At 42.6% G+C, this 16804-nt stretch overlaps 1 protein-coding gene across 2 annotated transcripts in view; it reads left to right on the forward strand.

Moving 5' to 3' along the window:
* Positions 1 to 16804, forward strand: part of Tph2 (tryptophan hydroxylase 2) — a 101531-nt gene that overhangs the window by 40363 nt on the left and 44364 nt on the right. For both annotated transcript variants that reach the window (XM_005358057.2, XM_005358056.3), the window contains exon 7: positions 1678 to 1813. In XM_005358057.2, the coding sequence (XP_005358114.1) occupies positions 1678 to 1813 (136 nt within the window). The remainder of the gene's footprint in view (positions 1 to 1677; positions 1814 to 16804) is intronic.

The raw sequence follows: 16804 nt of genomic DNA on the forward strand, positions 1-16804 counted from the left end.
TAAAATAAAAAAGTACTAACTTATGTCTCACCTATAAGATATATTGCCATAACTGATATAATATAGGAAAGGAAGAGAATACACTTATCCTTTTGATACTCAGGAGAACAATCTAAGTTGGAAATTCTTGGCATAAACATAATGCTGCTAGAATTATGGCTCCAGGGAGGCCTGAGTACGGTGTTATTTATATGCTGGTACCAGAAATCCCCAAATGGGCTTGTTTTACAAACTTTGTTGGCTTTGCCTTTTATTGCTGTTTCCAGCCATCCTGAGGTACCCTCTAATAAGTTGTTTTCAGAATGAGGGCCTGTGCAGTGCTTGCATCCTGGGAAAGTCCTCCTGGACACGACGCTAAGAGAGATAAGCCAAAAGCTAGGAAGACAAAGAACAGATGGGCCTGTTGTCCATGGAGCCGAAAACCATCTAAAACAGAACCAGACAATAGAGCAGTAGTTACTGAGGTGAGAGAAATGGGAGACGATAGTCAAAGGCTACAAAGTTGCCCTTATGCACAGTGAGTAAGTCTAGAGACCTAACTTGCACAATGACTCTGGCTGGGCACACTATGTTACCTAATGGCATTTTTCTTGAGAGTAGATTTTTATGGTGCTTTTAACCATACACACGGATCTATGTAGAATAGGTATGTTAGGCTGACTTTGCAATCATTTGACTGTATATTTATAAAAATGTGTTTGACATTTTAAATATATAGTTTTTTACTCCTAAAAGAGTAAATACTCCTAAAAGAGAACAATCAATATAAAATAGCCATATTTCAGTAAAACAGCACATATTATTTTTCATAAAATTGAGATCAATGATGAGCCGTAGGTTTCTTTTGCGAATGGTAACTTCAGATTTTAATCATACCCTCGTTTTCATCCTCACTCTCATCAAACGATCCAGTACGTGCTGCTTCAGGGACACCTCGGATCACGGCGGTTCTCTGTGCCATAGGACAAGGGCAGCACAACACAATGATGTTCGGGGACACCTCAGATCACGGCGGTTCTCTGTGCCATAGGACAAAGGCAGCACAACACAATGATTGTCGGAGGGACTTGCACAAAAAGCTAGAGAAGAAATAGTTCCAAGATGCTGATTGAGGGAGAGCCTCCGCTGCGTGTTGCAGAGTGGATACCCAGGGGAGGAAACCGAGAGTGTGTAGTAGGCACCATGCTAGGTTATAATCTCCTCCTACATCTTTGAGTTTTCTTATCCGCATTCGGCTTCTGAATTTAGGTCCCTAAAAATACTTTTAACCTTCTTTTTTTAATGAACATCTTGTTCCCCTGGAAACCATCACTCGTGAGCAAAAGCATATTTTAGTCACCAGAGTCCACAAGCATGATGTCTGTTAATAGCATGCATCATTCCTTCCTCAGGAGTTTTAAAACCTGGATGATGTTGCAAATAACAGAGACCCTAAGACTTCATCATGTAAGAATGTATTATTTAATGAATATTATTTAATGAATGCATTATCACATATGAATGCATTATTTAATGACTATCATTGCCAAAGACTTTTTCCAAAGGGTGAAAGCATGTCTAACAAGTGTCCAGAATAGTAAATGAACTTTTAGTTCTTAAAAGATTATTAAGAAAAAATATACGGGCCCTCAGGTCCCAAGGTCTGAGTTTAGTTGATTCTTCCTCTTGTCTCTTTAGAGCGGTCTGGCTTCACAGTGAGACCGGTGGCTGGCTACCTGAGCCCGAGAGACTTCCTGGCTGGCCTGGCCTACAGAGTATTCCATTGTACTCAGTATGTGCGGCATGGCTCTGACCCCCTCTACACCCCAGAACCGTGAGTACTGTATTCAGAGGGAAACTGCATGACGGTCACTGCTGTGTAAGCTTGCTTGACTTGATTTCACATTTTCAGCACTGAGAACCACAGCACTTGTTTGGAGAAAGGAGAACAGTCTGGAAGATCAGCCTCTGATATTCTAGCCGAGGTCATCTCTCTTACTTTACTGCAATAGTGGATGTTCTGCTTGAGCCAAACTCTGTTTTTTTTTTTTCCTTCTTAGCTTTCTCCTCCTCCTCTTCTGTTTTTCAAGACAGGGTTTCTCTGTGTTGCCCTGGCTGTCTTGGAACTCACTCTGTAGACCAGGCTGGTCTCGAACTCAGAGATCCACCTGCCTCTGCCTCCTGAGTGCTGGGATTAAAGGTGTGAGCTACCACCGCCTGGCATTCTTAGCTTCTTGAACATTCTTCCATTCTTTTCATCATATCTAGATAGCAACAAAGCATTTGATTCTTTTTTGCCTGTCAGATTTCCTCAAAAGACTCGTCTGTGGCCCTTACGTCCATTCCTTCCTTGCCAATGGGAAATTAAGAGCAGACAGAGAAGCCATAAGATTGGGTCATCTAATGACGTTGTGGGTGAGCAGTAGGGTGGTGGGGGTGCTGGTGAACTGTGACCCCCTAACTGTTCAACAGTTAGCCTTCCCATAAATGGGATTATACAGTCTATAAGTGCCAGATGTCCTATATTCTACTTACCATACTTCAAAAAGTAATACTTATTAGGAAGTACCTATGTGCTTGGGTCATTTGGGAAAGAGACAACCCCTTGTTGCCCTGGGCTGACAGGATGGAGAGCAATGGTTAGTATATAAGTAGACCGGTAATATGACATTAGGTGTTAGTCGCACCAGCAACTGCTGGTAGGTCCTGTGAAGGCAGATGGAGCAGGGGGAAGAGATGGAGAATCAATTGTTTTACCTATTGCTGTGGGTCCCCCAGGTGCCCAATGGCAGAGGACATTGGAGCAGAGATCTGAGTGCAAATAGTCCAAGTCAGAAGAGCAAGGAAGGGAAAGACCCCGAGGCTGGGCCCTGGCATGGTTGTCTGCCTCCCTGGGCTTCATTCAGATGAATGCCTCACCTCAATTTTAGGCTAATTTCTTGCTCACTGTTCTTCAAGGCACTCAAGTTATCACTTTGCTTATGATGCTGTTTTCCTTGAATAAGCACATGATTAATGGGCTGCCAAGGTCTTCACAGGGGAGCAGAGAGCCCTCGAGGTCCAAGCAGTTAAGTGGCTGATAACTGCAGAGGTGGGCAGGGATTAGAGCTGAGATTCTGGAGCCTTCCTCCCCCTCCTAGGCTGGCACGAACCACTGGCCAGGTGGGTCCCTGTAGGGTCACTATGTTGGTTTTTTTTTTTTTTTTTTTTTTTTTTTTTTTTTTTTTTTAGCTCCATTTAGCTTCTCTGAAAGCGTTTCAGGGTAAACAAAGGTTACTTATAGGACTCCAGACATTTGGAAAAGCAATGCCTCTTAGAGTGGAGTACTCAAAGGAGCATTGTCAGAGTTAGAAAGGCAATCTCTAAATCTAGCCCAGAGGGTTTACAAATGGCCCTGTTTACAAATAGCAGGCACTTTGTTAGCTCTTTTTGAGTAACTGGCCCTCCTGAGACCCGTGATAGCGTGCCAATAGGTATGCAGAAAGAGAGGGCCAAGAAATGAGATTTTAGCCACAGAAGTCTATAAAATTTTGGGATAATGTGTTACATTTTTACCCAAGTACTTGCAGCCAATTCATTCAGCAATATTTATGTGCCGTGTTAGCAGGGAGGTACAGCCGATTTAGAGATGAATAAAATATAGTTTGCTTTGCTTTTTTTTTCTTTCCTTAAAGCAGTTGACATCTGGCAGGGGAGGTAGAATCACAAATAATCAGAAAAGAGTTTGTTTAGGGGTATTGCATTAGAGAGTCCCAGAGGACAGAACCATCCAGAGAGAATAGAACGAGAATAGAAGTTGGAAATGGTGAGCAGAGAGCCCCAAGTGAAGGGACAAGCAAACCCTAGGGACAAGCAAACACGAAGTCGTGGAGGCACGCAGAAGCTGATACAGTAGCAGCTTTCATAGAGCATAGAGTGGCTACGGTACAGCTTATATCAGAGGTGGAAGTCATCTGAGCAATTCAAACTCATTTGTCAACCTAGGACAAATGGGATTTGGTTTTCATTGAAGGGGCTAGGGAACTGTCCAAGGTTCTGAAGCATGATCCGGTATTTATGTTTGCGAAAGATGACTGGGCACGGCGGTAGTGTGGAGAATAATTGAGATGGAAAGTTGGCTAGGGTGCTGACAGGTTCCATATCAGGTGTTGAGTTAAGGGGAGGCAATGAAGCAGTGGGGTGTCTCTTTCATGTTCTCTTAACCCTATAGGAAAGGACTTAATAATGTTTTCTGACTGTAGTTAAAGACAAGGAGAGGGAAGTCCCCTAAGGTAATGGTAAAGTTTTTATTGAGAAAGTAAATGACTTGTTATTTCTAGTAATTGTTAAGATTACTGGAAGAAGATGATGAGGAAATGAAGAGGAGGATTTGGATTGGAATATGCTGTCTTTGAGATAATCGGGGTTGGGATTTCCTGATAAAGAAGACCTTAGTTCTGGAGTTCAGAAGTGAACTTGAAGATTGTACTAAAAAGATTTTTTTTATTAATTTGAGTATTTAAGACAATGTATTTTGAGCATATTCACCCCATCCATGCCTATAACTCTTCCCAAATCCACTCCCATCCCTCTACCTCTTTCTTCTCTGTATATATAACGACCTGAGTCCAATCTGTGCTGCCTAGCTATTTCTAGGTCTGAGGGCTATTCACCATCACATGACTGATATACCAGAGGTCATAGTCATAAAGAAAACTGATGCTCTCTTCCCTGGAAGCCATCAGCTATCCAAAGATCTCCACACATAATTGAAGATGATTCCTGAACTCCTCCCCACTCCGTGTGAGAACGTTGATTGGCTTGACTTTGTGCATGTGACCACAGGTACCATGAGCTCATGAGGGCTGCAGTTCTGCCAATGTCCAGAAGAGACTGCTTCATGTCTGTGTCCCAACTTCTGGAGAATGGTCCTTTCAAATTGTAGGAGTCCCGTGGGCACACAGACAAGAGGAGAACCTGGGAATTCACTAATTTTGTGTTGTCTTGTTTATCAACTAATTCATTTGATTGTGTATTGTGTAGTCTATATATGTGTATATGTGTGTTTATGTGTGTGTGTGTGTGTGTGTGTGTGTAGATGTATATGTGCAAAGGATGACCTCGAGTGTCATTCCTCCTCTGGTGTCATCTACCTTGGGGCTCTAGTGCTTGTGTGGCAATACATTAGGGATTAGTTTCCTTAGCCTTAATTTTCATAATATTTATTTGTTTAAAATGATGATTTTGTAACAACTGATGTGCATATAGGGCCCAGAATTCAAAGGGTATACTGTACACAAGTTCCTTTTCTTCCCCTTGATACTGGTTTCTATTATAGCCTTCCAGAAATATGCTATGCAGAATAAATTCCTATAGAGATCCTTTTCATCCTTGTGGATCACAAAGTTCAGTCTCTTTTTAGTGACATGGTTTGGACCCATAAAATACTGTACTTAGAAGTGCCCTTTCCTGCCCAACAGCTTTCACAGACATTGTCTTTAAAATGAAATCCCTCTTGCTCAATTGCATGCCATCAAGAAGGGCAGAGTTTCCAATTTGTGAGGTTCAGCTTGGCTGCTGTGTTTGGTGCCCGTTCATTCCCTCTAAATTGCAGCCCCCCGGGTGTTGAACTATGGTGGTGGAGGCAGCCCTAATGAGACAAAGGTGAGTGGTGAAGACTTGGGTAGAAATGGGAACGAAAGCCACAAAAAGGCGTTATCTGAAAAAGGGACTATTTTCTCTCTGCCAGTCCAAGAGTACAGTTTGCTATCACAGACTTCAACATATAATGACTTTTTTTTTCAGTATATTAACTGATGTGCAAATAGTACTGTGTGGTTTCTTAAATTCATCTGTTTTATGTACATTGCCATTTTTGCCTACATTTATGTCTGATTTTCTAACACACGTTTTTGGTTTGCTTATATGTTTTCCTCTTTAAAATGCTTTTACCTTATTAATTTTTGGAATATTATTATTTTATGTGTATGGGTGTTTTGCCTACACATGTCTATATACCACTTGTGTTCCTGGTGCCCACAGAGGCCAGAAGAAGGCATCAGTCCCTTTGGACTTGGAGTTACAGATCATTGAGAGCAACCACATTTGTGCAGAGTATCTAACCCTGTCCTCTGCAAGAGTAACAAGTGCTCTTAACCACCGAGCATATTAGCCCTCCTCTGCCCTTTTCTCAGCTTTTATTTTTATTTTATTGAAAAATTGTTTTCATACAATATATTCTGATTGCACTTTTTCTCCCTCTCAGTTCCTCCTAAATCCTCACTACTCACCCAATTCCATGCCCTTCCTTTTTCTCTCTCCTTAAAATGTAAATAATAAAAAAATATAAAAAACCAAGAAACACACACAACATGAAATCAGAATTTACAAATAAAACACCAACAAGAGAAAAAAAATAGGCCCAGGCAAAGCTATGTGAGACAAAGTTTGCAAAAGTACTTCTGAGTTTATTTTATGTTGGCTGTCTACTCCTGGGCATGGAACCTGTCCTGAAGTGTGGTGAATATGGCCAATGAGACTCAGCTGCAGAGGACTACATTTTCCTTTAAATGGGTACCAATTGTAGATCGCTTCTTGGTTAGGGCTGGGAGCCCTATCAGCTTCTTCCTCTCAACACTGGGAACCTCTCTGGCTTGAACTTGTGTAGCCCTCGTGAATTTATATGTGAAGCAGTTCTATTATGTCTGGAGGACACTTTCTTTGGAGCCATCCACCTCCCCTGGCTCTTACAATCTTTCCAACTCCTCTTCCTCATAGCTCCTTTGGTCCCAAGGGGAGAGTTTGATGAAGAAATCCCACCTAATACTGAATACTTTAACATCTCTTAATCTCTTCACATTGTTCAGTTCTGTTGTGTGATACTTCCGGTCTTTTGCAAGAAGCTTTTCTGATGGTTGAGTCAGGCCCTGCTTTATGGGTATAGCTGAATGTCATTATGAGTCCTTTTGTTGATAAATTTCTTTAGCAGGATAATAATAGCAGATTTTTTCTAGGACCATGCCCTATCGAGTCTCATGCTCTCGGCAACACTGGCAATATCAAGCATAAGATCCATGTCATGGAGTAGGTCTTAAACCCCATCAGAGAGTGACCAGTCATCCCCAAAACGTTTGTGCCACCATTGCGTCATTGAGTGTATCTCACAGGCAGGGCACCATTGTAGATTATGAAGTTTGTGGCTGAGCTGATGATTATAGTTCCCCTCTGGTAGCATTCCAGGACCATCAATAGGAGTGAACCTCTAGTTAGGAATGACTTCTCTGTGTTCAATGAGATATGTAAGGATTATCTTCAGTAATAGGGATTTCACATCAGTTTGTGGAGAGCAACCAATACCTTTGACAATAGCCTAAGATGTTTCCATGGGGCCCCTTTGGCCAAAGACTCAACTATATATAACTCATTCCTGGCACTCAGAGTTTTGCTTGTTGGCATAAGATGTCTAGTTGGGGCATTGTTCCACTGTTGTTTGGTGAACTCTAGTCAGATTCCTATCATACATGTATATATATATTTTAGGAAGTGTCTTCAGTAATGGTTTGGGTTTGGTTTCAGTAATGGGTTTCTGTACAGGTTCTCCCTTTCCATATTTCTTTTCTTATAACTCTCTTTCAACCTCTTCCTCATTTAACCCTCTTACTCTAGCTTCCCAAGCCTCTGTCTCTCCATAACAATATGGTATTCTATTTCCCCTTCCTTGGTAGAACCTCTCTTTTACCCTAGTCCCTTGCTGGGTACCTAATGTGGTTAGATGCATTGTAGCACACTTGAGACTGGTCTTCGTATAACCCAGGCTGGTTTTGAACTTCTTATGTAGCAGAAGATGGCCTTGAACTCCCAATCCTCCTGCTCCCCACCCAAGGCTGAGTCATTTATTTATTTGAGACAGGGTCTCATGTAACCTAGCTTGCTGGCCTTAAACTCATTATATAACTCAGAGTGACCTTGAACATCCAATATTCCTGTCTTCACCTGTCAAGTGCTGGAATCACAGACATGCATTAGTTTGGTTAGGGATCAAACCCAGTGCCTCATGTATGCTAGTCCAGCACTTCACCAAATGAGCTATATTTTCACTCCCAGATTTTGCATTTTAAAGACTCTGAATTCTTTGAACTCGGGCAGACAGTAAGACTTGAATTAAAAAAGTGATGACATATTGGATTGCTTCCTTGGGAGAAATCTTTGTAGCCTGTAGCACTGTAGAGAAGTCTTATAAGTTGGTGACTCCTGACTTTTCTGATTGCAGGAGATACTTTTCCAGGTGTTTATGTCTGATTGAAGGTCACTGATACACATCTGGATTGAAGGTCACTGATACACATCTAGTTTGAAGGTCACTGATACACATCTGGATTGAAGGTCACTGATACACATCTGGATTGAAGGTCACTGATACACATCTGGATTGAAGGTCACTGATACACATCTAGTTTGAAGGTCACTGATACACATCTGGATTGAAGGTCACTGATACACATCTGGATTGAAGGTCACTGATACACAAAAAGTAGAAGATGCTTGCTATTTTCTCCTGGGGCAGTGCCTGAGGTTGTGATTCTGCACCTCAGTGTTGGCTAGTCGAATACTTTGATTCACTGTGATCCCAAATAATGCTGTGGTTAATCAAGTATCAATTCCAACAAATGATTTTCCAACAGAATATCAATTGGCCAATTCTAAATTATTTTAATAAGATCATTCATCTCACACAGTGGAATGAGTGAAGAAGGGCTCCAAGTGCCACGTAACAAGATTTGTGGCACCCTTAAAGCTTCTTGGTTTGATTTTTGTCTGTGGGCTTTGCCATGTCATTCCCATGGCCACCTTATCTTCTTTCAGGACAGACTTTCTTGGCACTTTGTAGCTGCTGTTATTGTGTGTAGGGAAATGTCTTGCGCATTTTAATGCACTTAGGAGCATTGGTAGTCACCACCTATTAGCTGTCAAGAGCATCCTTATTGGAGACCCATCCCATTTACAGAATCACAAGTTGTTCCCCAGAGGACAACGTTAACCTGAGTTAAACATTGCAAGGGAGTAAGAAATCCTGGCTTCTGCCAATGACTGGGCCTTCCTTCAGAAGCCACCTGTAGATCCTTGTCTTCTTCCTGACATAAAAACACTAGCATTCCTTCATTTGACGTTTGCTAGTTCCTCTTCCATGTAGATAAGGAAGTGTGATCTTATCAAACCATTACTTAGTCCCTATGAGATTTTCCACATCAGTGGTGGGGCAGGGAGAAGGGAATGGAAAGAGGGAGACAGGCAGACAGAGAGGTATAGTCCCATCTAAGAAACGTACGGAAAGTGACACAGAGAAAGAGTCTCGATCTTCCTTGAAAGGCTGCCAGGTGGTTCATTCTTCCTTGGAGTAAATCTGTGGAAATTCTTTTGGATTCAGCTCAGTTCTAGCCTTCTTTTGAAGACTTTTGCAGTCAGTTAGACGTGTCTACGGCACTCCGCCTTACTTCTATGTCAGCCTTTACAGTGCTGCCTGATAATTATTTGGTCATGTGCCATTTGTTCAGCAAGACTTAGACCAGTTGGCACAGGTAACTTCAGAGGTGGGAAGAGTCAGCCTTTCTGTGGAGTGGATCTCTAAACATGACATATGAAGGAAAAACCGAGTGGAGAGTGTTCTAAGTCATGGGTGGTAGTGCCTCTAGGAGATGTCAGATTTTGGAGATACACCCAGAGTCTCAGACCCGGTCCAAGAGAATCCAAGGTTGCAGGTTTAGCTCTGTAGAGAATCCAAGGTTTCAGGGCCAACTCTGTGGAGAATCCAAGGTTGTAGGGCCAGATGAATCTCAGGCACTCTGCAGTAGCAGGCCCTCTTTCTGAATGGCTGCAGTCCTACACCAATGGGTCTTCCACTCACCCCCACAGCTTTGCTGATTTCAGGGTCTGATGCTGACCATTCTTCCATGAATCAGAAATTTTCACTTGTGCATATCACCAAGAAAACTCAGGAAACTTTTATGGCAGGGTTTTCCAATACCAATAGAAGTTCCAGAGGTAGGTCCTTTGAATCAGCATATCCTTTTCTTTAAATCACACCTACTAAGGAACAACCCATTATGTCCGGTGACTTTACTTGTAGGATGATACATGTCTTAGAAGAAAAGGTAGCTATTGTGGAGCTGACGAAGAAGAACTGAAGATGTGAAGGTTGCTTCTATTTACCCTTAAAGAAAAAGAGAGGTAGACAGGGTAGGCAGAGGGGGATCTAACCATATATCATCAAGTATTAAAAGTGTATTTGTTTTATTCTTTGGGTAACTAACTTTATTGTTGTACCTAGAAGGTAGAAAAAAAGTTTTGCCTGCCTTACAAATAATTCACTTTGTGCTATGTTTAAAATTATATCTAAGCTATGTTAAATATTAAGATAGAAATTTAGACAGAGAGGCAGAGTTGTCAGATGAAAAAGAGTCATCAGACAGATAGTCAGACACCCAGGGTAGGTAGGAAGGCAGAGACAAAGAAGAAAGATTAGGCCTGGCATGGGTTTTTGAAACCTCAAAGCCCACCCTGACTGACAAACTTCCTCCAACAAGCCACACCTCCTAATCCTTCTCAAACAGTTCTGCTAACTGGGGGCCAAGAATTCAAACAAATGAGCCCATGGAGACCATTCTCATTCACACCACCATAGTGGATTAGAATGAAGTAGGTGGGAGCTTCTTCCCCAGGGAGAAGACTGAACTAGGGAGGTAGGGACAATTCCGGAATTGATTTAGTTGAGGAAATTCTTGCCTGTGCAAAAATAAAAGTTGTTGGGAAGAGTCTTTCTCTTTTGCCCAAGCAGCTTAGTTGGGTCTGGTCTCTGTTATCAGGTTTCTGGGTCTTAGATATTTAACTTTTCAGTTACTCTACTGAGTCTACTCCCTAATACCTATTTCAATTCATTTTGGCTTTCCTGTCCAGGGTAAGCTCTTCTGGTGGAATTGCGGTCTTGATTCCTTGGAGTTCCTGTAGTGTTACTTAATGTATCCTATGCTAGGTAGTTGTTGAATACTGGTCATTCCATTTGTGTGTGTCTGTTACATGTTTATGTGGTTTGTAATTCTCTTATTGCGATCTTGATTCCTTGGAGTTCCTGTAGTGTTATTTAATGCATCCTATGTTAGGTAGTTGTTGAATACTGGTCATTCCATTTGTATGTATCTGTTACATGTCTATGTGGTTTGTAATTCTCTTAGTGGTTACTGTGGCCAATGAGACTGGCGATAATGCAGAGTTCATCAGCAAGAAATACAGTTCAAGGAAACATCTCTTCCTGGACTCATAACTCATGCTTGCTTTAGTTACTTTTGTGTTCTTGTGGCAACATAGAGGAAAATTTATTTTAGCGTATGGTCCCAGGGGGATAATTTTGTCATGGTGGGGAGTCAGGGCAGCCACAGTAGGCATGGTGGCGAGAGCAGAATGCTGAGGGCTCACAGACTTTACCGTAAGCATGAAGAAGAGAGAAAGCTGGACATGGTGTGAGTATCTAGACTCAGTCTGTCACTTAAGGTAGACCTTCAATCTACAACGAGGCTATACCACCTAAACCTCCCGAAACAGTGCCACAAACTGGCAACCAAGCGTTCAAATGCACAAGAGTGTGGGAGACAATTATTGTTCAAATCACTATAATACCCTTGATATTCTGCATGAATTGACTGAGGATTAGTAAATAGAGAAGGTCAGGGCAAGAAGGTCTTTCCTTCCAAATTATTGCTACAGAACTATTTAATATAATATAGTCTCATTCTCTTCAATATAGGCTGAGCCTCTGTCGAAGACCAGCCTGGACATAAACCATTTCTTGTACCTGTGTGGGAATAAATGAGGCATAGTTCACAAGACAATACTGGGAGGGAGTCTCAGGGTTCATTCAGATCCTGAAGATCACCCGTGTTTATTATCCAAACAGCTTTTATATCAAAACCTAAACTGAGGGGGAAATTCATTAGCATTGTTTCCTAAATCGGATGTGTGTGTGTGTGTGTGTGTGTGTGTGTGTGTGTGATGACTTAGGCCACGTCCATATTATGTTTTTTGTCTCCTCCAGGCCCATTCCCATTTTGTCATATAGACTGAGAAACACTTCTTCCCCAGGCGACCTCCTAAATTACAATAGAAGAAGTAGAGGGACATTAGCATCCTGACCACTTGTCTAGGATGGCTCAGGTTGTTTCACTGTCAAAAGGCTAGGCGACCACCTTCTGTGTGGCAGGTGCAAATTGTGCCTTGTAGGTAACTCAGAATTCTCTGACTGCCAGACAGTGTAGGAATAGGGGCCTGTATATTGGGCCCATTCAAGCCTGCCCTGCCTGGATTTCTGGTTGGAATTAGAGGTGTCCAAGGGTCTCAGCGTTCAGTGCCTTGTGCCCTCTAGGACATAAACATTACTCTGAACAGAGTGGAAATCACACCCACACCATGACTTCCTTAAGCCATTTCCATTTTTGAAAGGGGGCAGCCAGAATTTAATATGTAAACACTTTCAACATTGTTCTTTGAGGTCGAACCTGAGCAGTGAGCCTTTCCATAAGTGGTGTCTTAGTTTGCTTTCTATTGTACGATAAAATCCCCACCAGGAGAGGAGGAAAGGCTTTTTCTTTTTTTTTTTTTTTGGCTTGAGGGTCACACTTTATTATCTAAGGGAATTCGGGGGCAGGAACTCAAAGCAGGAACCTAGAGACACGAACTGAGGCAGAGGCCATGGAGGAGTGATACTGGCCTGATCTTCATGGCTTGCTCACTTTGATTTCTTATACCACAGGAATATCAGCCCAGGGATGAAACTGCCCTCAGTGAACTTGGCTTTTCCACATCAATCATTTGTCCAGGGCATGTCTTACAAACTTGCCTGCAGGCAATCTGACAGAGACTTTTTTTTTTTCAAACACAAGGTCCTTCTTAGACAACACTAGCTCATGTCAATTTGACAAAAACTTAACCAGGACAAGAGCCGATGCTGGAACGTAAAAAAAAAAAAAAAAAGAAAAGCATAGTTGCACCAGAAATTCCCTTTACATAGTCTTAATGGAAGCATTAGAAAGGATATATTTTCTATTACATCTTAGATGCTGGGTTTAGCTTATTGGCTATACAGATACACTGGATACAGCGTAGCGTTTGCTCATTAGATCTCGGAGCTGTGCTTCCTGCTGAGTGGGGATGATTGCTCCTCCAGCATATACTCGTGGGGCATAGCTTCTGCCCTGGTGCCATCGCTTGTCACATCAAAAGCACCCTCTGACCATTAGGAGTAAGTCATGACACCGTAGATGGACTCTGCAGCGTTTATTGCCATGGTACACCTAAATGCATGTGTGTGCTAAGTACAATCTTTCTTGCTCACAGTTGAACAGTTTAGGTACAATTAATGCTGGTTTGAAATATCTTTCCCCCCCTCTTTGTAATCACTGCTGTGTTTCTATTTTACAGGAAAAATAAAAGCGAATGACCTAAGACCATATTATTCATTGTGCCTTGGGGAAGCGAGTGCGTTTTAAGCTTACCCGTTGCTTATTATGACAGAATCCTCCCAGGGCTAGCAAAAGATGTGGTCTGTTTCCTTTCTTTGGAGACTCAGCCGTGAATCCTTGTTTAAGTGAGAATAGCAGCCGGCAAGGATGTCAGCTTTCACATTTACAGAGGTTGGCTGTTCCCGTTTGACAGACAGATGCCTCCTGCTAGGCCTGTAACAATACCACAGATATGATCTCACCTTTCCCATCTTTCTCTGTTGGGGAGCTCTGGGTCTTCACACTGGTCCAGCATGAACCCCAATCACTGTGACTGTTTTCAGGACAGGCTCTTCCTGAGGTCAAGTCTGGGTCTGATCTCAATGAAAGAGTTGCATAGACAAGCCCGTGAAATTTCTGCTTCCTCTGTCCTGGAGGACACACGAGCTCGGCACCAAGCCTGCCCAGCCATCTGGTTTTCTTCTTTATGCTGTTGTCACCCTTGCTGTTCAAGGTGGCGACAGTGATTCTGAGACGATGGTGTGTTTTCAGAAAGCCCGACTCATCTAGCCTTTCTTGTTGTATAATCCAGAGCTCATCGGTGCATTCTCTTACTGTCTTCTCTCTCAGAAGACATTTGCTTTGGGATATACCCAGGGCCGGTGAAGATGGTAGAGCCTTGAAAACATTGTCATCCCTTCTATCCTTGCCTCTGAGTGATGTAAACAGCCACCAACACCACCGATGGCATCAGTTGTGACACTTCTTTAGTAGTAGCAAACACGTGCAATTTGGGTGCCTATTAATGCGTTTGTAACTCGAGTGCCAGGAACTCTCAGTATTCAATGTGAAGAAACCCATTAGAAACTCAAAACTACCTGAGCTGTTCTGAATTTATGAATGGGGAAATGAGGCACAGAACTGTTAAGTTTTTCTATGGTAACGTAAGTAGGGAAGCCAGGATCTGAACTGGGATAACGATGCCAGCGTTTGTGGATTCAAACACTGCTTTTTGATACCTAGACACAAAACCTCAAAACTTCCACATATGTTAAAATTGAACAGTTGTCTCAAATTTTAATTATAAAGTTTGAAAAGAGCTCAGAAATGACTTTTTTTTTGGGGGGGGGACTCTTGTGTGAATACGCTGTGCCTATCGGAAAGACTAGGTCTATGTTTTTCTGTCCCATCCTTGACCCAATTACCAGGTTTGCTCTAAGCTGGCTCTCCGCTTTGATCTTCATGGGGTTGAAGCTGCTTAACTCTCGTTTATCACGAGGAGGCAAATCTCCCATGTCACTGGGAAAAAGAAGGGCGCAGCACCTCAGGCCAGCACACTCAGGCCAGAGGAGACCGCTGTGCTCTGTCTTCAGGACAGCAGCATGCAGGACCCCATGCCCTGGCATCCAAGTCCTACCACCAGCTCCCAGTGTGAGGCTGGCAAGCCATTTAACCTCCCTGCGTGCAGGCTGATGAAATAAGTCTTTGATCTTTGGAGGGAAGGAAGCTTGACATAAATACCAAGTAGATCCACTCCTCCTCTTAAACGCATGCGGAGACTGATGTTTCTCAAAAAATTCCAGAACATTTTTAGTGACAGGACGACAGTCCTAGACAAGAACCTCCTTGTTTTCAAATCACACTATTAGGCCTTGTTTTGTGGAGTCCCTAAAAGCCAAACATCCCTCCAAGACTTTCCCCTACAGAACTTATTGGGAGCATCGAGCGAACTTCAAGGTACTTGGTTATGTTTTAAAAGTCCTCTATATGACTTAAAGCCTGGGCATTGTGCAACCAAACTTGCGCCTTATAGGCTCACTGGAACCTGGATTTTCCTCTATGAAAATATCTGCAATGACTTGGGATAAAAGCTCTAGTCTCAGCCGCTCTTTTTCTCCTTTTCAAGCTGATTCGAAGCAATAGTCCTCCGTGTCCCATGCCCCCACCCCCCGGGATTGGCATGTGCCTGGTGCCCATGACCCAAAGTGAGAATACTCACAGACAACCACATCTGAACAAAAATTCATATTCCCCCCAGCAAGCTGGAGTCAGGGAAGAAGTTCATTACGCATCTTCAGGTGTGGAAGATAGTGATGATCAGGGAGCATTTTTTTTTTCAGAAATATTTGCATTTTTAAATTGAAAGTTCAGAAGAAGAAATTCAAAATGATTGAATTCCAGGAAAAAAGAGGTAATTACCACTCCAGCCTCTTCATTGCGGTGTGAAGAATGACATCCATGGGTAATCCCGTCACAGACACCGCCACTAGAGAGAAAGAAACGGAAGTTGATACCCCCTCGCCCTCCCTCCCTCATTCTATCTGTCTGGCTTCAGTTGGCCCGCTTTGGAGAGGTCTGCAGGACCTTCACCGTTTTACAGATGGCGATTCTAAGGTTCACAGCAACCAGGTAATTTCCCTAAGGTCGTTCAGTTAGGAAAGAGCAGAACCACGATTTGGTCCGGAGCCCTAATGTGACTAGAAATTAGGAACGGCGTGCGCGCGGGCGGGTTTCACTTGGATTCATCCTGGTGCGGAGCAGAGGAGTCTCTTCGACAGCTGCTGTGTTCCATCGAGTTGGGCGTTTCTCGTGTGCCAGGTTTTTCCAAGTGCTAGCAGCCCAAAAGGAATGTGGCATGACCTCTTTTCTGGATGTGCCTGCAGTTCGTTAGTGACGAAGGACTGAGAGAGCAAAACTCGTTCGAATATGAAAGCTGAGACATAAACTCAATTTAATGCAATATGAGCAATAATATTTAACTTATGGAAACTTAGGTTTCCAATGCATTACATTTCTACGTTTTTAAAAGATGTAGGGTGAAAATGACTCAAAACCTCCATTTTTCCAGATGAGTAATTATTAGGTTTCTGTTGACCAATAATGATAAAATGTGATTACTGATACTTAAATGAAATTAATTAAGGTTATGAGTCAAATATTCAGTTAGATTAGCCACATTTCAAATGTTCTGTGGCTGTAGTGCTAAGTGGCCATTTCATTGAACTGCATAGAGAACCCATTTAATCACTGCAGAGTGTCCTGTTGGATAGGGCTGTCTAAATCATTTGCCTTCGTGGGAATGTGGGGACTTGACATATGAAATGACTGCAGACTACATGCTTTTAAAAATCTATTTCAATTATGCACCACCAACAATGTGGTGGTTTGACTGACAATAGCCATTTAGGCTCATGTTTGAATACTTGCTCTCCAGTTGGTGGAACTGTTTGGGAAGGATTAGGAGGTGTGGTCTAGTTGAAGGAGGTGTGTCACTGGGGGTGGGCTTGGAGGTTTCAAAAGTCTATCTCATTTCTAGTTAACTCTCTCTCTCTCTCTCTCTCTCTCTCTCTCTCTCTCTCTCT

This window comes from Microtus ochrogaster, chromosome 24 (assembly GCF_000317375.1).
Source record: "Microtus ochrogaster isolate Prairie Vole_2 chromosome 24, MicOch1.0, whole genome shotgun sequence".
Lineage (NCBI taxonomy): Eukaryota > Metazoa > Chordata > Mammalia > Rodentia > Cricetidae > Microtus > Microtus ochrogaster.